Below are 26,095 nucleotides of genomic sequence, written 5' to 3'. Positions count from 1 at the left end.
AAAATCCAGACACAGAATCCAATTCCGACAACGGGTGAATTTTTGGTGAAAAAACATGTCTGAAAATTAAGTTTTTCCTTATGTATTTTGCAATGCAATTTGAAAATCCATATTGTTTGGTGTCCTTGTAGAGCTGCATCTACTTTTCTGTAATACCATCCATTATGGTATTCCTTATATGACCTTGACACTACAGAGCTTGGAAGTAGGGTACTACCTACTGACACAAAAACATGGTATCAGGGGTTAAGGAGTTAAGCAAGGTTTGATGCAAAAATGTCATGTACCGGCAGTAGTCGAATACAGTGCACACATATGGTTTAAACTTTTATGTCTTTGATGTACATTGTAAATGTGATTTGTATAAAAAAAATGTCTTCTCATCTAAAGTGGTATTTTATTTTCTTCCGTACAGGCATTTGAGATAGGAGGACAAGTCATGAAAAATGAAGGTAAGTCTTTTTCTCCAGTCTTCTCTGATTCACACCCACATTCATGTATGAATTAACTTTTACTGCTTTGCATAGAAGGTTGTCACAGTACATAGCAGTTTAGATTCAGTTTACATAACATAAGCATCATTGTGATTATAGGCCATTATTTGTGTCAACTACCGTAATTATTGTCACAAATATTTTAGAACAACTTCATTTAGTAAACCTTTATTTTCAAGCATGATAGTAAAATTTAATTCAAGAAATATTAGCACCTTGCAAAATGTTTACAAAAAGCCTTTTTTTGAATAGTTGGCTCAGTCGTAACATTAAAAGTGGTTTGTTTGTACTTTGCACTGTTAAAAGAAGAAAAGCTATTTGTACTTTACACCATTAAAACATTAAAAGCTACTAGTATTTGTGCTTTGCACTCTTAAACAATAAAAGCTATGTCTACTTTGCTGTGTTAAAACAATAAAAGCTATTCTAACTTTGTATTGTCAAAACAATTAAACCTGTGTACTTTGCAGTGTTAAAACAATTAAAGCTATTCAAACTCTGTACTGTCAAAACAATTAAAGCTATGTTTACTTTGCACTGTCAAAACAATGAAAGTTATATGTACTTTGTACCATCAAAACAATAAAATCTGCATACTTTGCACTGTCATGATATTTAAAGCTATGTGTGCTTTGCACTGATAAAACATTAAAAGCTGTGTGTACTTTGCACTGTTTAAACATTAAAAACTGTGTGTACTTTGCACTGCTTAAACATTAAAAACTACTTTGCACTATCAAGACATTAAAAGCTACTTGTTTCTGTATGTGACACTGTTGCACAGTGTGAACTTGAACAAAGCAAATTTGACTGCTCTGTTCCAATAGAAGGGACATCAAACATAAATAAGATAAATGGCAATTGACAGAGAAAAAGAAATTATAAAGAAAACTCAGTTTGCAGTATTCATGAAAACAACAAGTACAGGTCAATCTGCTCACATTTGTATACTACTAATACTTAATCTCGTTTACTTTCAACCATCTCTCAGGAAAGTGAGTGGCATTCGTAGTATATATATTACAATATTGTCATGAGACAATTTTAACATGAATAAAATTTGAGCAAAAATGAGTTCCTCACACATTTCACTAAAATATTTTGTTCACTAATATGCTGTCATTATTTAAGTCATAATCTTCTACTAGCCTGAGATAAATACATGTATAAAAGATTGGTTCATCCCAACATGTGGTTCCGTGATTATTTCTTTTATCATTAGTGGAGGAAATCAGAGAATCTAAATTTGTACATACGAGGCTGTACACTTTTTCAAACTCATTTTTTAATAGTTGATGTAAATTTTCATAGTGAACGTTTTTGTAGTCATTCCATCCATAATAATCCACATTTCTCTTCATTGAATTAATATCTGGGATGTATATGTCACTAAATTAGAAATTAAATATATCTGATTTTGATGAGTACAGTGTTTTTTCAGGGTTGAAAAAAATTGGGTTTTAGAGATTTTCACACAATGTGGAGAAGCGATTGGCATGACTCAAAAGGTGCTAACCTGAGAAGGATCATTTTTGTCATGTCATCCTCTTTTCTGATTCAGTTTCTCAATTTTTTTCTCAGATTTTTAAAGTGTTAACAGTGCTTTTGATAGTTAGGAAGTTATATTTTGATAGCAAGTCAGGTTGCACATGTGTGAGGATCATTCCTTGACTCCAGACTAGCCAAAACATGTGTAGTGCTATCTGTATGGGTACCCACTAAATTAGACATATGCTTGAAATCTAAATTGAAGACTGACGAAGAGTAAAGTAAGAATATGATCAAAGCACTGACAATGGCACCAACACATACACCCATGCCAGCTTTATTATTCCATATGCCCATTGTAACCACCAATACAAACACCAATGGTTTAAAGAGTACTCCATATGCCCTATGTAACCACCATTATAAACACCTTTAGCATCAAGAGTACTCCATATGCCCATGTATAACTACCAATGCAAAACACCCATGGCATCAAGAGTACTCTCTATGCCATGAATAACCAGCAAGACAAACACATATGGCATAAAAGAATACTCCATATGCCCCATATAACCACCCATACAAACACCCATGGCATCAAGAGCACTCCATATGCCCCATGTAACCACCAATACAAACACCCATGCCATCAAGAGTATTCCATATGCCCCTTGTAAACACCAATACAAACTCCCATGGCATCAAGAGTGCTCCATATGCCCTGTGTAACCACCAGTACAAACACTCATGGCATCGAGAGTACTCCATATGCCCCATGTATAGCCACCAATACAAACACTCACAGCATTGAGAGTACTCCATATGCCCCATGTATAACCAGCAATGCAAACACCCATGGCATCAAGAGTACTCCCTATGTCCATGTATAACTACCAGTAGCACCCCATGGCATCAAGAGTACTTCATATGTCCATGTATAAGCTCTAATACAAACACCCATGGCATCAAGAGTACTCCATATGCCCCATGTATAACCACCAATACAGACACTCACATCACTGAGAGTACTCCATATGCCCCTTGTATAACCACCAATGCAGACACCCATGGCATCAAGAGTACTCCATATGCCCATGTAATACAAACACTCATGGAATCAAGAGTACTCCATATGTCCATGTATAACCTCTAATACAAACACCCATGGCATCAAGAGTACTCCAGATGCCCATGTATAACCACCAATACAAACACCTATGGCATGAAGATTACTCCATATGCCCCATGTAACCACCAATACAAACACACATGTAATCAAGAGTAATCCATTTGCCTAATTTAACCACAATGCAAATACCCATGCCATCAAGAGTATTCATATGCCCATGTAACCACCAATACAAACACCCATGGCTCAAAGAATACTCCATGTGCCCATGTATAAGCACTAGTACAAATTCTCACAGCATTGAGGGTACTCTATATCCCTATATACTTGCTAAGAACTTTCTTTGCAGTTGATCTAAAATCAAAGAGGTTTGCATTTTAGCAAGGCTTGGTAAATGATACATTTTCTTTTGCCTAAGACCATAGAAAAGGATCAAAACAGTTTGTTAATATAATAGATAAAATGTGATGTCTTGAAACAAAACATGTGGTATATTAGTCTTTGAATGTGTTATGTCTGTGAATGCATCCATCAGCTTGTGTCTGTCTGTCTGTATGTGTGATATGTTTGTGAATGCATGTATTATTCTGTGCATGCTTGATGTGTCATATTTGTGAATGCATGTACCTGTATGTGTGTTGTGTGTGTGTGTCCTTGGTATGTCATATTTGTGAATGCATTCTTTCAGTGGATGTGTATGCTAGATATGTCATGTCTGTGAATGCTTCCATCTATGTGAATGCATACTTGATGTGTTTATATTATGAATACATTCATCAGTCTGTGTTTGTGTTGTGTGTGCATGCATGTTGTCTGTGCATGCTTGATGTAATGTTTATGTATGAATTCATCAGTGTGTGTGTGTGTGTGAACTCTTGCTTCAACATTGCAGTCATAGATAAATACACAGGCTTGCTAAGTCTATGGGGAAATGAATTTTAAAAAAAATAAGATTACACTTCCTTGTTTTTGATTTCTTCTCTTCTAAGTTTTTTCCTTGAAGCTTTCATGTAAAATGATTTTGGACATGGAGAAAATTAACAATCACTGTTTAATCAACTGTTCAAAACATTTTATGGATATATTTTGTTTCCAAACAAATAATACCTTTAAATATTTGATCCTTAAGTTGAAATCAGCAATGGAATAAACAGTAAAAGCAGTCTTTTATATTCATTTACATGTTGTGCAAATTCATTTTAGCAGTGAAAAGAAACCAGTCGATTGGTATCATTGTGGACATTATAGTGAAAAGAAACCAGTCAGTTGGTATCATTGTGGACATTACAGTGAAAAGAAACCAGTCGATTGGTACCATTGTGGACATTACAATGAAAAGGAACCAGTCACTAGATCTCATTGTGGACATTACAGGATGGTTTGGATTTGGATGAAATTACAAATTACAAATGGAGCTTCGCAGATGTTTGACATAAAATAAATGCAGCTTAGTTTGTTATTTTTGACAGGTATAGAAATTCAAAAAACAATTGTCTAAAAATTATATTTATCAACACCATCATGGATAACAACCAGAGTTAGCTAGCATTACAAACACAATCATGGGAAAGTTCATGGGTTACCTAGCATTACAGACACTATCATGGCCTGTGTATTTATCTATGACTGTAATGCTGAAGCAAGATTTCACACACACACACACACACACACACACACACTGATGAACAAGGGTTAGCTAACATTACAGACACTGTCATGGATATGGACAAGAGTTACCTAGCAACAGTCATAGATAAGGACAAGGGTTACCTAGCATTACATACATTGTCATAGATAAGTTCAAATGTTACCTTGCATTACAGACACTGTCATAGATAAGTTCAAATGTTACCTAGCATTACAGACACTGGCAATGATAAGTTCAAGGGTTATCTAGCATTACAGACACTGTCATGGATAAGTTCAAGTGTTACCTGGCATTACAGACACTGTCATAGATACGGACAAGGGTTAGCTAGCATTACAGAAACCATCATGGATAAGTTCAAAGGTTACCTAGCATTACAGACACTGTCATGGATAAGTTCAAGGGTTGCCTATCATTACAGACACAGTCTTGAATAAGGACATGGGTTACCTAGCATTACAGACAATGTCTTGGATAAGTTAAAAGGTTACCTAGTATTATAGATGCTGTCATGGATAAGTTCAAAGGTTACCTAGCATTACAGACACTGTCATGGATAAGTTCAAGGGTTGCCTAGCATTACAGACACAGTCATGGATAAATTCAAGGGTTACCTAGCATTACAGACACTGTCATGGATTAAGTTCAAGGGTTGACAAGCATTACAGACGCAGTCATGGATAAGTTCAAGTGTTACCTAGCATTACAGACATTGTCATAGATACACACAGGGGTTAGCTAGCATTACAGAAACCATCATGGATAAGTTCAAAGGTTACCTAGCATTACAGACGCTGTCATGGATAAGTTCAAGGGTTGCCTAGCATTACAGACACTGTCTTGGATAAGTTAAAAGGTTACCAAGCATTATAGACACTGTCATGGATAAGTTCAAAGGTTACCTAGCATTACAGACACTGTCATGGATAAGTTCAAGGGTTGCCTAGCATTACATACACAGTCATGAATAAGGACATGGGTTACCTAGCATTACAGACATTGTCATGGATAAGTTAAAAGGTTACCATCCCAAGACTTAAGAAACGAAACAAATTTGTATTGCATTTGTGCTTCCCCCCCCACTGCACGTTGCAGTAAAATAGATAAATAAAACACTTAATTGATAATAGAAAGAAAGAAACTAACCTTGTGTTGTTATCATTTTATTCCTTTTTTCAACATGAGCATTAAAGAATAAAATATATCCATGAAATCCGTATAAGTAGCGTAGGCTTCCATACTGTAGCGTGTATCAATTATGTCTGATACCACACACCACATTGTTCATTGACAAGAACATGGAGAAACAATTGATTTTGGTTGTGCTCAAAGGTTTGAACATGTTATCCGACTGAAAACTGGAGCCAACAAAAATGCAAACAAGAGGGAGATAGTCAACCGATATCTTGAAGATGCCATTCATGCATGACACGGTGTTGGGTGCAAAATAATCAAGATTGAGTTATATCCAGGTCTACTGTACGACGGTATGTCACAAATAAAAATCATCATTTGAAAACACATTCACTTGAGCGCAAGTGACAATCTTTTCACCAGTTTGGGTTACAAAAGTATCCTTACTATTTACCCACAGACATCAATGATCCTTTATATTAATTGTAACTACAGATGCCAAGCACATAGAAGCCCTGGTGATGAATCAACATGACAAGCAGCAAGCAGTTAACTCGTTCTTTGAACCTACTGACAGGACATCAAAGACAAAAGGTTATTTTTATTACAAAGCAAGCAGATCTTAGAAGCCGACTTTGATTACTTTTTTTGTAAAGGATATCAATACAAAGGTTATTTTATTGCAAAGCAAGCTGACATCAGAAGCTGACTATGGATTCTGTACAGTGAGTCAATTTTTATTTTTTCTGAATATACAAAGATGGCCAAGATATGGAAGCAAACTTGGGTTCCTTTTCACCAGTATTCACGGGAATTTTGAAAATAAATTGAAACAATGGAATAAAGTTTAAAGTAACACAATATAGTGCTTTGTGCACAGATGTTGATGACCCAGTGTCACCCAGAATATTTGGAGAAAATAAAATCATTTGATGAATTCATGAAGGCCAGAAGAGAAGCAAACAATTTCACAAACGAGAGGGAAATAATCAACCAATATATTGAAGACAACTGCCATTCATGCATGACATGGTGTTGGGTGCAAAATAGCCAAGATTGAATTATATCCAGGTCTACTGTATAACAGTATTTCACAAATAAAAATCACTATTTGAAAATACATTCACTTGAGTGTAAGTGTCAATCTTTTCGCCCGCGTGTTACAAAAGTATAATTACTATTTACCCACAGACATCAGTACAACTTTTGATTAATTATTACTACAGATGCCAAGCACATAGAAGCCCTGGTGGTAAATAAACACAACTGGCAGCCAGCAGTAAACTTCTTTTAACTTTCCGACAGGACATCAAAGACAAAGGTTATTTTTATTACGAAGGATGCTGACTTTGGACTCGGAAGCCAGATTTTTTTTTAAAAGATATTTTATTGCAAAGCAAGCTGACCTCAGAAGCCAACTATGGATTCTTTTAAGTGTGCTGATTTTTATTTTTTTATTTTTGAATACACAAAGACAGCTGAGATATGGAAGCTAACTTTGGTTCCTTTTCACTGGTATTCACGAAAATTTTGAAAATAAAGTGAAACAATGGAACAGTTTTTAAAGTGACACAATATAGTGCTTCATGCATGAACATCGATGACCCAGCATCACCCAGCAATTTGGAGAAAATAAAATCGTGTCATGAATTCGTGAAGGCCAGAAGAGAAACAGATCATTTTGCCAACAATATGATCATTAACATGGATGAAACTCTAGTGCACTTTGATCGCATTCCTGGATGGACTGATGATAAGATTGGGGTCAAAAGTGTGAAACTTAGCAAGACTAATGCAGATTTGAAAAAATCTGACTTTTGTCCTTGTAGTTTCCACTTCAGGTGACGTGTTGCCTCTAACAATTTTTCACAGTATGAGAAAGTTTTAAAAAAATATTAATGTACCGAAGGAATGGATCATACGTGTGCAGGAAAAGGGTTGTGTTGATGAGCTGCTGCTGCAGTGGATTAAAGAGTTTTATCTCAAGTGCACAGTTTTATATTTTTTTAAATAAAATTTCAGTTGGAGTACATTTTTCGACATGTAATTTTCGAATGATTTAAAAGGTATCCCAAACTTACGACTCAAAAAAAAAAGATGTGTCTCAGAACATAGAGTGCACAAAAAAATTACTTTTAAAATTAATTTGTGGTGTCCCAACAAATATGGTGTCCCAACATACACTGTAAATATGGTACCTAGCATTACGGACACTGTCATGGATAAGCTCAAAGGTTACCCAGCATTACAGACACCATCATGGATAAGTTCAAGGGTTGCCTAGCATTACAGAGTCATGGATAAATTCAAGGGTTACCTAGCATTACAGACACAGGCATGGATAAATTCAAGGGCTACCTAGCATAGATAAGGACAAGGTTAGCTCCCTTAATGAAGTGCATAAAAAAGATTTTTTACATGAAAATGTCAAAACAATTGAATCCAATATTCTAATGTTGTTAACAGTATATTTTGGTTCAAGATCATCAACATATTTAGGTATATGTTGGAGACCAGTTTGAAACTCAATAAACTGTAGAAGTAGTTTTGAGGTAATAACTTTATATGTTACAGAAATTGAACCTGAATAAACTGTAAAAGTAGTTTTGAGGTATTAACTTTATATGTTACAGAAATTGAAACTGAATAAACTGTAAAGTTAACATAATTTTGAGGTATTAACTTTATGTTACAGAAATTGAAACTGAATAAACTGTAAAAGTAGTTTTGAGGTATTAACTTTATATGTCACAGAAATTGAAACCAAATAAACTGTAAAAGTAGTTTTGAGGTATTAACTTTATATGTCACAGAAATTGAAACCAAATAAACTGTAAAAGTAGTTTTGAGGTATTAACTTTATATGTCACAGAAATTGAAACCAAATAAACTGTAAAAGTAGTTTTGAGGTATTAACTTTATATGTTACAGAAATTGAAACTGCATAAACTGTAAAAGTAGTTTTGAGGTATTAACTTTATATGTTACAGAAATTGAAACTGCATAAACTGTAAAAGTAGTTTTGAGGTATTAACTTTATATGTTACAGAAATGTATTATTAGAAGCATGAGTATTGAATTAGTTTGTTGGTCATCTTGTGGACATAACAAAATATATTCAAACTTTACTGGAATACTTATGTGTATAACTTTTTTAATTAGTTTCATATAATCATGTGTTGATATATTCAATATAATCCTTTTCATCTCTCTTGGTGTATGGGTCTCAATTTATAATGATAATTTCATGTATATGCACTGTTTTTCCTGATTGGAATTCCATTTTGTTTTAGTTCATTTTAGTGAGTGTTTATTTCCATTGACCTAGCATGTTGGTTCTTGTGTATGAACTTGTTCCATTATTTTGGGGGGATCGACACATGCCAGATCGGTTACTGTGTTGTTGTATGAGAATTAATGGGTGCTGTTATTAGTGGAATATATATATATATATATATATATATATATATATATATATATATATATATATATATATATATATATAGTTCTTGGGCCAGTTAGAAAGTAGTTTTACACTGTTTGTTGTCAGTTTATTGCATCTAGGTTACCGGTAGTTAGAAACTAGTTTTGCACTGTTCATTGTCAGTTTGTTCCATTTATCTTATTCAGTCCCTGACACGTGATCCCTTGCACTCGAAAGGAATGTTATTTGACATATGATTTGTATTATATATATATATATATATATATATATATATATATATATATATATATATATATAGTAACAATGGTTGATGTATATAAATGCAAAATAGTGTATAGGTTTTGAAAAACATATATAAAATATATATGTTTTGGTATGGTTATATAGACTTGAGTCTAAATGGTTCTTATCAAATTCCAAAAATAAGACTAAAAGCAAAATTTCATTCTAAATTTATGTTAAATTATGAATATACTACAGATGTAACATTGTATGTGTACAATTATAACAAAACAAATTGGGTTTAGCATTAACTACTGTGAAAATAAATTAAAAAACATAAAAAGTTCATTTAAAAATGTTCAAAAATTAAAAATGTTGAGACATTATAATCATACATGTATTGGATTATTCAGATAAGAGTTCTTTCTGATCAAAAGAGGCATATAGTGTGTACAACAGAAGATTGATCATAGGACATTGAGAGAGTTTTCTGCGATGTTTACTAAACTATATTTGGTATATTAACTCTTATGTGGACAATTACATGAACAAAGTCTTTAAAAATGCAGATATATTAGAGTAAGACTTAGAGAAAATTAATTGAAAGTTTATTTTGTAAATGAAATAATGGTACCATGCATGTGACAAGACAGTAATTTGCAAATTATGTTTCAAGTAAATCCTAGAACAATCCGCACATCTTAATTGCCATATTTCATATGATTTATGGACAAGAGTAGATGATGAAAATAGAGACAGTAGTTGTTTGTTTTAGAATTGAATTTTCATTTTCTTTTATTTGTTCCATTTCATTTTATTTTAAAAGAATACTAAAATAAAGGTTATTAAATCTTGTAATGGAATTTATTGATGTTCTTATTTGGAAGATGCCACAAGTTTAAAAAAATGCAGCAAAAAATATAAATCCAAAATATTTTTTACTGCATTTTATTTTTTGTAGGTTTCAAATTTAAGAGCTTGCCATATTTTGTTTTCATCTGTACATTTTTCAGAGAATGAATACACAACAATTGAGGCAGTTGTGAGTCAAGGACAGGTTTTCATTTCTGTATCCCTGTACAGTGGCTTGTAACTGCTTTAATATCAAGCCTTTTTCCAAAAGCAACCTCCTCCTTAGCTCCCTTCTGGGGTCATACATACATTTCTCCAAGCTAAACTAAGTGCAATGTTACAATCACACTAGGATTCATAGGGGTGAAAACATTTTAGACCATTACGCACTCCAGAACTTGACATAACAATCACACCAGGATTCATAAGGTTGACTGTAACACTATAGACCAGTGGTTCCCAAAGTGGGTGGTACTGCTTCCTGGGGGGTGGTGGGGGTGGGATTACCAAGGGGGCACAAACACTGAATAATGCTTTTTAAGGGGTAATGTGGGGGAGTGCAGAGGATAACTAAGGGGGTGGTGGCCCAAAAATATTTGGGAACCACTGCCATAGACCATTACACACACCAAAAATGTGACATAACAATCACACTAGGCATGGGGCCAATTATGATTGTAATTGTAATCAATTCTGATCATAATCGTAATTGTTATCATTGATTTAAGAAGCTCTCTAATTGTAATTGTCCTTCATTGGCAGCGTAACTGCGTAGTGTAATTATGATTACAAATGATTACAACCAAAAATCACCAATTATATCTTTAATAATTGTAAGAATAATAAACATTTCCATAAAAACAGAAGACCATGACTGTTGACTATTACAGTAAGGAATGAGTAATTTTAGATGGCCAATATACAAGCTAATTTTATTGTTTGTTTTTCAGTTATACAATATATGATATCTGTCCAAAACAAAAGGAAAGATAACAAAAAAATTCAATTGTAATCAACCCATGTACTTGTAATCATAATGGTAATCATGCTTTCCAAATCAGGTGTAATTGTAATCGTAATTGTCTAACAATTTGTAATCATAATTGTAATCAAGCGCCTATAATCGACTCCATGCCTGTATCACACACTTATTTATAGTGATGTATGTTCCATTATAGAGCATTACACACACCAAAATATGACATTACAATCACATTGAATTCATAGTGGTGACTGTACAGTTATAGAGCATTACACACACCAAAATATGACATTACAATCACACTAGGATTCGCAGAGGTAGCTGTAAAATTGTAGAACATTATACACACCAAAATATGACATTACAACCGTACCAGAATTCATAGTGGTGACTGTAACATTGTAGAACATTACACACACCAAAACTTGATGTTACAATCACACTAGGATTCATATTGGTGACTAACATTATAGACCATTCCCACACCAAAATATATACATTACAATCACACTAGGATTCATAGATGTCAGTGTACCATTATAGACCATTCCCACACCAAAATATGACATTACACTCACACTAGGATTCATAGACGTCAGTGTAACATTATAGACCATTCCCACACCAAAATATATACATTACAATCACACTAGGATTCATAGATGTCAGTGTAACATTATAGACCATTCACACACCAAAATATATACATTACAATCCCACTAGGATTCATAGATGTCAATGTAACATTATAGACCATTCACACACCAAAATATATACATTACAATCACACTAGGATTCATAGACGTCAGTGTAACATTATAGACCATTCACACACCAAAATATATACATTACAATCGCACCAGAATTCATAGAGGTGAGTGTAACATTATAGACCATTCCCACACCAAAATATGACATTACAATCACACTAGGATTCATAGATGTCATTGTAACATTATAGACCATTCCCACACCAAAATATATACATTACAATCACACTAGGATTCATATTGGTGACTAACATTATAGACCATTCACACACCAAAATATATACATTACAATCACACCAGGATTCATAGACGTCAGTGTAACATTATAGACCATTCACACACCAAAATATATACATTACAATCACACTAGGATTCATAGACGTCAGTGTAACATTATAGACCATTCACACACCAAAATATATACATTACAATCACACTAGGATTCATAGATGTCAGTGTACCATTATAGACCATTCCCACGCCAAAAATATATACATTACAATCACACCAGAATTCATAGAGGTGAGTGTAACATTATAGACCATTCCCACACCAAAATATGACATTACAATCACACTAGGATTCGTAGTGGTGACTAACATTATAGACCATTCACACACCAAAATATATACATCATAATCACACCAGGATTCATAGAGGTGAGTGTAACATTATAGACCTTCCCACACCAAAATATATACATTACAATCACACTAGGATTCATAGATGTCATTGTAACATTATAGACCATTCCCACACCAAAATATGATATTACAATCACACTAGGATTCATAGAGGTGAGTGTAACATTATAGACCATTCCCACACCAAAATATGACATTACAATCACACTAGGATTCATAGATGTCATTGTAACATTATAGACCATTCCCACACCAAAATATATACATTACAATCACACTAGGATTCATATTGGTGACTAACATTATAGACCATTCACACACCAAAATATATACATTACAATCACACCAGGATTCATAGACGTCAGTGTAACATTATAGACCATTCACACACCAAAATATATACATTACAATCACACTAGGATTCATAGACGTCAGTGTAACATTATAGACCATTCACACACCAAAATATATACATTACAATCACACTAGGATTCATAGATGTCAGTGTACCATTATAGACCATTCCCACGCCAAAAATATATACATTACAATCACACCAGAATTCATAGAGGTGAGTGTAACATTATAGACCATTCCCACACCAAAATATGACATTACAATCACACTAGGATTCGTAGTGGTGACTAACATTATAGACCATTCACACACCAAAATATATACATCATAATCACACCAGGATTCATAGAGGTGAGTGTAACATTATAGACCTTCCCACACCAAAATATATACATTACAGTCACACTAGGATTCATAGATGTCATTGTAACATTATAGACCATTCCCACACCAAAATATGATATTATAATCACACTAGGATTCATAGAGGTGAGTGTAACATTATAGACCATTCCCACACCAAAATATGACATTACAATCACACTAGGATTCATAGATGTCATTGTAACATTATAGACCATTCCCACACCAAAATATATACATTACAATCACACTAGGATTCATATTGGTGACTAACATTATAGACCATTCACACACCAAAATATATACATTACAATCACACCAGGATTCATAGACGTCAGTGTAACATTATAGACCATTCACACACCAAAATATATACATTACAATCACACTAGGATTCATAGACGTCAGTGTAACATTATAGACCATTCACACACCAAAATATATACATTACAATCACACTAGGATTCATAGATGTCAGTGTAACATTATAGACCATTCACACACCAAAATATATACATTACAATCACACCAGAATTCATAGAGGTGAGTGTAACATTATAGACCATTCCCACACCAAAATATGACATTACAATCACACTAGGATTCATAGTGGTGACTAACATTATAGACCATTCACACACCAAAATATATACATCATAATCACACCAGGATTCATAGAGGTGAGTGTAACATTATAGACCTTCCCACACCAAAATATATACATCACAATCACACTAGGATTCATAGATGTCATTGTAACATTATAGACCATTCCCACACCAAAATATGATATTACAATCACACTAGGATTCATAGAGGTGAGTGTAACATTATAGACCATTCCCACACCAAAATATATACATTGCAATCACACTAGGATTCATATTGGTGACTAACATTATAGACCATTCACACACCAAAATATATACATTACAATCACACTAGGATTCATAGATGTCATTGTAACATTATAGACCATTCCCACACCAAAATATGATATTACAATCACACTAGGATTCATAGAGGTGAGTGTAACATTATAGACCATTCCCACACCAAAATATGACATTACAATCACATTAGGATTCATAGAGGTCAGTGTAACATTATAGACCATTCCCACACCAAAATATATACATTACAATCACACTAGGATTCATAGACGTCAGTGTAACATTATAGACCATTCCCACACCAAAATATATACATTACAATCACACTAGGATTCATAGATGTCAGTGTACCATTATAGACCATTCCCACGCCAAAAATATATACATTACAATCACACCAGGATTCATAGAGGTGAGTGTAACATTATAGACCATTCCCACACCAAAATATGACATTACAATCACACTAGGATTCGTAGTGGTGACTAACATTATAGACCATTCACACACCAAAATATATATATCATAATCACACCAGGATTCATAGAGGTGAGTGTAACATTATAGACCTTCCCACACCAAAATATATACATTACAATCACACTAGGATTCATAGTGTTGACTAACATTATAGACCATTCCCACACCAAAATATAACACACTAGGATTCATAGAGGTGACTGTAACATTGTAGAGCATCATGCACACTAAAACTTCATATTACAATCACACTAGGATTCCTAGTGTTGACTAACATTATAAACCATTCCCACACCAAAATATAACACACAAGGATTCATAGAGGTGACTGTAACATTGTAGAGCATTATGCACACCAAAACTTGACATTACAGTCACACTAAAATTCATAGGGTGACTGTACCATTATAGACCATTATGCACACCAAAACTTGATTGCACTTGTCCAGCATATTTACATTTAACAGCTAATAAAAAAACTGCCGTATCATACTCTGATTTTGCATGTGTGCTTCCACTGCATTACCTTTACAATCACACTGAAATGTATCTTAAACCATTGAATGATTCTTTCCCAGTAATTCCATGGTAATAATAACAGTTCTTTTCAGAAACTTTTCACAATAAAAGGCATTGTAAAATTAAACCACCAAATTTAGATATGAAGTATGTAGCTGGATAGTATACTGACGTGGAATTATTTTATTCCTGCCTGACCTTTTATAAGAGAAGCAAAGGATTAGGTAAGTAGTGTCACAATACAAGTGACATGATCTTGTAATATCAAGTAATCTTTGATCAGTTCACTCAAGTGACATGATCTTGTAATATCAAGTAATCTTTGATCAGTTCACTCAAGTGACGTGATCTTGTAATATCAAGTAATCTTTGATCAGTTCACTCAAGTGACGTGATCTTGTAATATCAAGTAATCTTTGATCAGTTCACTGCATAGGCTGCTTTGTTTTAACAGTCAACAAACTTTTTCATCATTTGACTACACTCTTGAAATCCAACATGTATATCGTGGATATTTGGATCACTTTGGGCTTTTCTACAGCACTTTTCAGTCTTGGATCAGAGCACTGAGAAAAACTAGAACCACTCAGACACAAAGACTGGGAAGCTATAATCTTTATAACAGTGAGGTTACCTTGTGACAAATGAGGAATACAAAATATACAGGATACAATCTTTAGTTCACTGAGGTTACCTTGTGACAGATGAGGAATACAAAATAAATAAGATACAGTCTTTATTCCACTGAGGTTACCTTGTGACAGATGAGGAATACAAAATGTATAAGATACAATCTTTAGTCCACTGAGGTTACCTTGTGACAGATGAGTAATACAAAAGAATATATAATTAATATATGAATATGCATGTAACAAGATTCAAACAGCAATATACAATTATGTAAAACAAATCTGTTATGTGTAACTGTAAAAGAAGTAATTACCATAAAGTAAGACATAAAAATCATATACTGTTATATAACTAAAAATTCATAATTACTCATATTCAGTATTTGTACACTTAATTCATCTTTTAGAATCAATAAATTGAAAGACAAATCAATGCTATAGAATTGAATTGTACCATAATAACTTGAATACATTTATATTGATTCATATGTTTATTTGGGGGGAATTAAAGCATTGAAATTTTAAATATTTGGTCTAACGTTGTACTGTTTTCTTCAATATACACTGTAGTTCTTGCTTTTTGAAGTAAGTGAAGTTAAATACACAGGGAAATTCATTACCCTGTTTATTTTTCATTGCATACAGTTCATAATCTTTCATCTCTAGGTGTGTTTATGTATCCTTCTGTCTCTGTTGGTAATTTGGAGTTATAACGTTTGAGTGAATTGAGAATAGTAAGGTGTTAGGTAAGTAAATAATCATCAAAATTTAATTTAAAGTCTGTAGGTATAGGCAATGCACTGACTTAGAGTTTCATCACTATTCCAGATTTGCTTTATAAAATCTATAGGCAATGCACTGACTTTGAGTTTCATCACTATTCCAGATTTGCTTTATAAAATCTATAGGCAATGCACTGACTTTGAGTTTCATCACTATTCCAGAATTTTGCTTTATAAAATCTATAGGCAATGCACTGACTTTGAGTTTCATCACTATTCCAGATTTGCTTTATAAAATCTATAGGCAATGCACTGACTTAAAGAGTTTCGTCACTATTCCAGATTTGCTTTATAAAATCTATAGACAATGCACTGACTTTGAGTTTCATCACTATTCCAGATTTGCTTTATAAAATCTATGGGCAATGTACTGACTTTGAGTTTCATCACTATTCCAGATTTGCTTTATAAAATCTATAGGCAATGCACTGACTTAAAGAGTTTCCTCACTATTCCAGATTTGCTTTATAAAATCTATAGGCAATGCACTGACTTAAAGAGTTTCGTCACTATTCCAGATTTGCTTTATAAAATCTATGGGCAATGCACTGACCTAAAGAGTTTCGTCACTATTCCCGATTTGCTTTATAAAATCTATAGGCAATGCACTGACTTTGAGTTTCATCACTATTCCAGATTTGCTTTATAAAATCTATAGGCAATGCACTGACTTTGAGTTTCATCACTATTCCAGATTTGCTTTATAAAATCTATAGGCAATGCACTGACTTAAAGAGTTTCGTCACTATTCCAGATTTGCTTTATAAAATCTATAGGCGATGCACTGACCTAAAGAGTTTCGTCACTATTCCAGATTTGCTTTATAAAATCTATAGGCAATGCACTGACTTAAAGAGTTTCATCACTATTCCAGATTTGCTTTATAAAATCTATAGGCAGTGCACTGACTTAGAGTTTCGTCACTATTCCAGATTTGCTTTATAAAATCTATAGGCAATGCACTGACTTAAAGAGTTTCGTCACTGTTACAACAGTGCTAAATTTCTCTTCCATACAGTAGAATAGGTACTGCATAGCTAAATCTCTCATCCATACAGTAGAATAGGTACTACAGTGCTAAATCTCACACATAGTAGAATAGGTACTACACTGCTAAGTCTCTCATCCATATAGTAGAATAGGTACTACACTGCTAAATCTCACATACATACAGTAGAATAGGTACTACACTGCTAAATCTCTGATCCAGAGATTTATTTGGCTAATAAACAATGATATCAGTTTTGTCAACAAGAAATATCTCTTATCCATATGATAAAAAATGGGTACTGTGATGTTAAATATTTCATCTATACCATAGAATAGGCACTACATTGCTAAATTTCTGATCCTTACAGTAGAATAGGTGCTGTCAAATCTCTGATCCATACAGTAGGTGCTACAGTGCTTGATATATGAGCCATACAGTAGATACTACAGTGCTAAATATCTGAGCCATACAATAGGTACTGAAGTGATAAATCACTGATTCATTAAATACAATAAGAACTGCAATGCTTAACCTCTCATCCAGACAAAAAATAGGTACCACAGTAATATTTATCTGATCCATACAATAGAATAGGGTTTAAATTGCTGAATCCTTCATCCATTCAGTAGGTACTGCAGTGCCAAAGCTCTGATCAATGCAGTATAGTAAGTACTACAGTGATAAATCTCCCAGCCATGCATTATAATCGGTACTACAGTGATAAATCTCCTAGCCATGCATTATAATCGGCACTAAAGTGATAAATCTCCCAGCCATGCATTATAATCGGTACTACAGTGATAAATCTCCCAGCCATGCATTATAATCGGTACTACAGTGATAAATCTCCCAGCCATGCATTATAATCGGCACTACAGTGATAAATCTCCCAGCCATGCATTATAATCGGTACTACAGTGATAAATCTTCCAGCCATGCATTATAATCGGTACTACAGTGATAAATCTCCCAGCCATGCATTATAATCGGTACTACAGTGATAAATCTCCAGTCCATACAGTAGAAGAGGTATACTTCAGATCTACCAAATCTCAGATTCATACAGTAGAATAAGTACTTGAGTGCAAAAGCACTATCAATACAACAGAACAGTTCCTCAAGTGCTAAATCTCTCATCCATAATAGAGAATAGGTGCCACAGTGCTGTCAGATCTCAGATCCATACATTATAATAGGTAATATAGTGCTATTAGATCCTTGATCCATACAGTATAATAGCTACTACATAGATTCATACTATAAAAGAGGTACTGCAGTACCAGATCTCTGATCCATATAATAGGATAGGCACTACAGTGCTGTCAGATCTCTATCCATAGAATAGAATAGATACAACAGTGCTATCAAATTGTTTCAGCAGACGGTCATTTGGTAGGTCAAGATTCATAAAACACTTTCTCAACAAGAAAACTTCTTTAGGAAAATCATTTGCATATAAAAAATAAAGACAATTTAAGATGTTAAACAACTTCTTCATTTGAATACATAAAAACAATTTCAAATAGGGGGCCGTGAGTGGCCAAGTAGTCTAAAGAACTCACCATTACAGATCACTGTCATCTCACCTCTGTGTGGGTTCGCGTCTCCAGGTCAGCCAGTGTGGGTACTTGAGAAAGCTTACCAGTAGTTTCTCTAGCTGCTCTCTTTTGAAATGGAATCTACTTAAGATCTGTTGATAGTGTATCCAAATCAGCATCAAGAATGACCCTAGCTGCTCTCTGTTGAAATGGAATCTACTTAAGATCTGTTGATAGTGTATCCAAATCAGCATCAAGAATGACCCTAGCTGCTCTCTGTTGAAATGGAATCTACTTAAGATCTGTTGATAGTGTATCCAAATCAGCATCAAGAATGACCCTAGCTGCTCTCTGTTGAAATGGAATCTACTTAAGATCTGTTGATAGTGTATCCAAATCAGCATCAAGAATGACCCTAGCTGCTCTCTTTTGAAATGGAATCTACTTAAGATCTGTTGATAGTGTATCCAAATCAGCATCAAGAATGACCCTAGCTGCTCTCTGTTGAATTGGAATCTACTTAAGATCTGTTGATAGTATATCCAAATCAGCATCAAGAATGACCCTAGCTGCTCTCTGTTGAAATGGAATCTACTTAAGATCTGTTGATAGTGTATCCAAATCAGCATCAAGAATGACCCTAGCTGCTCTCTGTTGAAATGGAATCTACTTAAGATCTGTTGATAGTATATCCAAATCAGCATCAAGAATGACCCTAGCTACTCTCTGTTGAAATGGAATCTACTTAAGATCTGTTGATAGTATATCCAAATCAGCATCAAGAATGACCCTAGCTGCTCTCTGTTGAAATGGAATCTACTTAAGATCTGTTGATAGTATATCCAAATCAGCATCAAGAATGACCCTAGCTGCTCTCTGTTGAAATGGAATCTACTTAAGATCTGTTGATAGTGTATCCAAATCAGCATCAAGAATGACCCTAGCTGCTCTCTGTTGAAATGGAATCTACTTAAGATCTGTTGATAGTATATCCAAATCAGCATCAAGAATGACCCTAGCTGCTCTCTGTTGAAATGGAATCTACTTAAGATCTGTTGATAGTGTATCCAAATCAGCATCAAGAATGACCCTAGCTGCTCTCTGTTGAAATGGAATCTACTTAAGATCTGTTGATAGTGTATCCAAGTCAGCATCAAGAATGACCCTAGCTGCTCTCTGTTGAAATGGAATCTACTTAAGATCTGTTGATAGTGTATCCAAATCAGCATCAAGAATGACCCTAGCTGCTCTCTGTTGAAATGGAATCTACTTAAGATCTGTTGATAGTGTATGAAAATCAGCATCAATAATGACCCTAGCTGCTCTCTGTTGAAATGGAATCTACTTAAGATCTGTTGATAGTGTATGAAAATCAGCATCAGTAATGACACTAGCTGCTCTCTTTTGAAATTTCAATAAGTCCTTCTGGATTTTCTTTGTCACCATAACAGCAATATTCTAGAAGTGGCATGATATATGCATTGTAGAATATCTTTGTCTTTTCTTCAGGGAGATACAGTTTTTTTATTCAAGAAATAAAGCAGTGAGTTTCCATTTTTTTCAATGATTTTATCAGCTTGCATATTCTAGCTCAGGATATTGCCTATCATGACTCCAAGAAGATTTTCATTTTCAGACCAGTTCAGTCTATATCTATTCTGTTTGGCATTACTTTGAAGTTGTCTTTTTCAGCTTTATTTTGGCTTCACTACCTATGATAATGCTTTTGACTTGACTGCATTCATCTTTATGCCTTTCTGGTCATACTAATTATTAATTTTTATCAAATCAAGACTTAATTTAGTGCTAAGCTTATTTATTTTCACAAAGGAATCATTCAGAACATTGAAATTTGAAGAGTATGTTCTATGTTGTCATTATCATCACTAATACATCTATGTTATTATCATCACTAATACATATATGTTATCATTATCATCACCAATACATCTAAATGTTACCATTTTCATCATTAATACATCTAAATGTTATCATTGTCATCTTTAATATATGTTATCATTTTCATCACTAATACATTTTCATTTTCATCTCTAATATATATGTTATCATTATCATCACTAATACATATATGTTACCATTTTCATCACTAATACATCTAAATGTTATCATTATCATCTCTAATATATGTTATATTATCATCACTAATACATCTGTGTTATCATTATCATCACTAAAACATCTAAATGTTATCATTATCATCCCTAATTCATATATGTTATCATTTTCATCTCTAATACATCTATGTTATCATCACTAATACATCTATGTTACCATTTTCATCACTAATACACTGTACATCTAAATGTTATCATTATCATCTCTAATACATCTGTTATCATTATCATCACTAATACATCTATGTTACCATTTTCATCTCTAATACATCTATGTTATCATTATCATCAGTAATACATCTGTGTTACCATTTTCATCACTAATACATCAAAATGTTATCATTATCATCTCTAATACATTTATGTTATCATTATCATCACTAATTCATATGTTATCGTTTTCATCTCTAATACGTCTATGTTATCATTATCATCACTAATACATCTATGTTACCATTTTCATCACTAATAAATCTAAATGTTATCATTATCATCTCTAATACATCTATGTTATCATTATCATCACTAATACATATATGTTATCATTATCATCACCAATGCATCTATGTTATCATTATCATCTCTAATACATCTATGTTATCATTATCATCTCTAATACTTCTATGTTATCATTATCATCACTAATACATCTATGTTATCATTATCATCACTAATACATATATGTTATCATTAGCATCACTAATACATCTAAATGTTGTCATTATCATCTCTATTACATCTATGTTATCATTATCATCACTAATACATATATGTTATCATTATCATCACCAATACATCTGTTATCATTATCGTTTCTAATACATCTATGTTATCATTATCATCTCTAATACATCTATGTTATCATTATCATCACTAATACATGTTTTATCATTATCATCACCAATACATCTATGTTATCATTAGCTTCACTAATACATCTAAATGTTGTCATTATCATCTCTGATACATTTATGTTATCATTATCATCACTAATACATCTAAATGTTGTCATTATCATCGCTAATACATCTATGTTATCATTATCTTGCCTAATACATATATGTTATTATTACCATAGCTAATACATCTTGATGTTACCATTTTCATAACTAATACATCTAAATGTTACCATTTTCATTGCTAATACAACTTCATGTTGAAAAAATGGAATCCATGCCTGACCCTGCATTATAAGCAGGTTCACAAGTTATCACGGCACGAGTAATCGAGGGAGTAACGTACATCTAAATGTTACCATTTTCATTACTAATATATCTTGATATTAACATTTTCATTGCTAATACATCTAAATGTTACCATTTTCATTACTAATACATCTTGATATTAACATTTTTATTACTAATACATCTAAATATTATCATTTTTGTTAGTAATACATGTAAATGTTACCATTTTCATTACCAATACATCTAAATATTACCATTTTTGTTAGTAATACATGTAAATGTTACCATTTTCATTACCAATACATCTAAATATTACCATTTTTGTTAGTAATACATGTAAATGTTACCATTTTCATTACCAATACATCTAAATATTACCATTTTTGTTAGTAATACATGTAAATGTTACCATTTTTATTACTAATACATCTAAATGTTACCATTTCATTACTAATACATCTTGATGTCACCATTTTTGTTGCTATTAATACATCTAAAATGTCACCATTTCTATTCCTAATACATCTAAATATTACCATTTTCATTACTAATACATCTAAATATTACCATTTTCATTACTAATACATGTACATCTAAATGTTTCCATTTTCATTACTGATGCATCAAAAAGTGTTACCATTATCATTACTGATGCATTTAAAAATGTTACTATTTTCATTACTAATACATCTAAATATTACCATTTTCATTACTAATACATCTAAATATTACCATTTTCATTACTGATACATCTAAATGTTTCCATTTTCATTACTGATACATCTAAATGTTTCCATTTTCATTACTGATACATCTAAATGTTTCCATTTTCATTACTAATACATCTAAATATTACCATTTTCATTACTGATACATCTTGATGTCACCATTTTCATTACTGATACATCTAAATGTTACTATTTTCAATACTAATACTTTTAAATGTTACCATTTTCGTTACTAATACATCTTGATGTCACCATTTTCATTACTGATACATCTAAATGTTATCATTTTCATTATTGATACAACTTGATGTCACCATTTTCATTACTAATACATCTTTATGTCACCATTTTCATTACTGATACATCTAAATGTTACCATTATCATTTACTAATATATCTTGATGACACCATTTTCATCACTATTACATCTAAATGTTACATTTTTCATTACTAATACATCTTGATGTTAACATTTCATTACTAATACATCTAAATGTTACATTTTTCATTGCTAATACATCTAAATGTTATCATTTTCATCAAAATATATCTAAATGTTACCATTTTCATTAATAATACATCTAAACATTACCATTTTCATCACTAATGGATCTAAATGTTATCATTTTCATCACTGATACATCTAATGTTATCATTTTCATCACTAACACATCTAATTGGCAGGCTTTTGACAGAATTTCCTTTTAAGTCATTCAAGGTTTTCAAGTTTTTTTAAGGTTCTTTTTCTTAATACTATCTGACTTTTCAGTAGAACAGTAAGTTTTCAGGGTGTCCTCAAACATACTTATCCAAGTTTCAAGAGCATCTGATGGGTCATCAAATGATTTGATAGATATTCCTTGATCTAAACATGAAGTTATTCATCCTCACCCATGTTTTCACACCAGCAAGATACTTATATATGCTCCTCTTCTGACAATCGAATACTCATTATTCCCACTATCAAAACAAAGTAATATTGACAACATTCTTTTGCATACCAGGGCCCAGCAACTGAATTTAGACACAAAAACACAGTGATCCCATTCAAGAGTGCTCTTAAAACTCACTTATTTCAACTGCAAGAACAAACTTAAAGACCTAATAATGTTTCCTACCTTAAAAGTTTTCAGCACGTTTTTATGTTTTCCAATTTCATGGTATTTGTTTTTTGTAATAATATCATTATATATGTTTTTTATGTTATAGTTGTTGTCTAATGTTGTAAAGCTCTTAGAGCTTCTAAAGATTAGGCGCTATACAAAGTCCTCATTATTATTTTGAAGCAAAAACTTAGTAATCACTGTAGATATGCAGCATTTACTGCATAAGACAGGAAAATAAGCATTGTTTGGTTAGGAAGCACTTGACTGCTTGCTGCAGAAGGCAGGTGACCACTACATACAGAACATTCATATAGAAAATTTGCTGGAAGGAACTTAGAATGACTGTTGTGACAGGTGACCACTGAGTAAAGGTGAATGTTATGACAGCTTCAATTGTAATTTTTTAGGATCGAGATCTTAACAGTCTGCAAGTTATGGCAAGGAGCAGCATTTACCTCCCCATGGGTACAACCTGAAGTTGTAATCCAAAATCCTGCTTCATGTGTTATAGTCCAATCATAGCTTGGATAAGGACACAAGCCAAATATCAGATCTTCCCCTACATTGTGTATTGAATAAAGCTTTGTTTGCAGTATGCACACAGATACATTCTGTACTAAATTAAATAATTTTTGCAGTATGCACACAAATACATTCTGTACTGAATTAAATGTTTTTGGCAATATATACACACATATATTCTGTACTCAGTGAAGTTTTATTTGAAATATGCAGGGCTGGCACCGGTGCCAGACAATCTGGTGCCCTAGGCAAGGTTAGATTCTGGCGCCCCCACCCCCCACCACCCCCCCGCAGGAAAATATCAATTTCAGAATTTATAAACATAATGTACATTTGTCTTTTCATACCCAACAAACATATAAGACTGAATCTACCCGATTATTTGTCCCTGTATGAAATAAACCAGGATAAAAAACGACCCTCAGTAAAACTGAAATTTATTTATTTTTCAACACTGTTGTTGATTTAGAGATGTTGGAGAAATGCACCCCCTGAAATCAGTGCCCTAGGCGGCTGCCTAGTTTGCCTATATGGTAGCGCCAGCCCTGGAAATATGCACACAGATACATTCTGCTCTGAAATAAGTTTTATTTGCAATATGCACACAACTATATTCAGTACTGAATGAAGACTTTTTTGCAATATGCAGACAAAAACATTTTCTATTTTAAATGAAGTTTTAATACAAAATGCACACAAATACAGTCTGTACTGAATGCAGTTTTGTTTGCAATATGCATGCTAATATATTCAGCACTGAATGCAGTTTTATTTGCCATATGCACACAAATACATTCTGTAATGGAAGCAGTTATAGTTAGCTTGGTGCTGACAGTCTTGCATCAGAAGCAAATTGTGGAATACTTAATGGCTTTTTGGAAGGGGCTTTTATGTGATGTCCAGTTGCCTAAGTCATTTAAAGTGTTTGAAGACATCAGGCAGCCAAGAGCAATAGTTACTACTTTAGACATGAGGCAGCCAAGAGCAATAGTTACTACTTTAGACATAAGGCAGCCAAGAGGAATAGTTACTACTTTAGACATAATGCAGCCAAGAG

General features: G+C 33.1%; 1 protein-coding gene across 5 annotated transcripts in view; it reads left to right on the top strand.

Annotated features, from left to right (window-relative positions):
* LOC149795084 (uncharacterized) overlaps positions 1–26,095 on the top strand; it is a 190,994-nt gene that overhangs the window by 68,162 nt on the left and 96,737 nt on the right. For 3 of the 5 annotated variants that reach the window (XM_089964791.1, XM_089964794.1, XM_089964796.1), the window contains 2 exons: positions 416–452; positions 10,574–10,617. In XM_089964791.1, coding sequence (XP_089820917.1) covers positions 416–452; positions 10,574–10,617 — 81 coding nt within the window. The remainder of the gene's footprint in view (positions 1–415; positions 453–10,573; positions 10,618–26,095) is intronic. The other 2 variants (XM_089964792.1, XM_089964795.1) reach the window with 2 other exon arrangements.

This window comes from Sinohyriopsis cumingii, chromosome 7, assembly GCF_028554795.1.
Source record: "Sinohyriopsis cumingii isolate HCF-2022 chromosome 7, ASM2855479v2, whole genome shotgun sequence".
In the NCBI taxonomy this organism is placed as follows: Eukaryota; Metazoa; Mollusca; class Bivalvia; order Unionida; family Unionidae; genus Sinohyriopsis; species Sinohyriopsis cumingii.
Note: the sequence above shows the minus strand (reverse complement) of the source record. Positions and strands in the feature narration are given on the sequence as shown.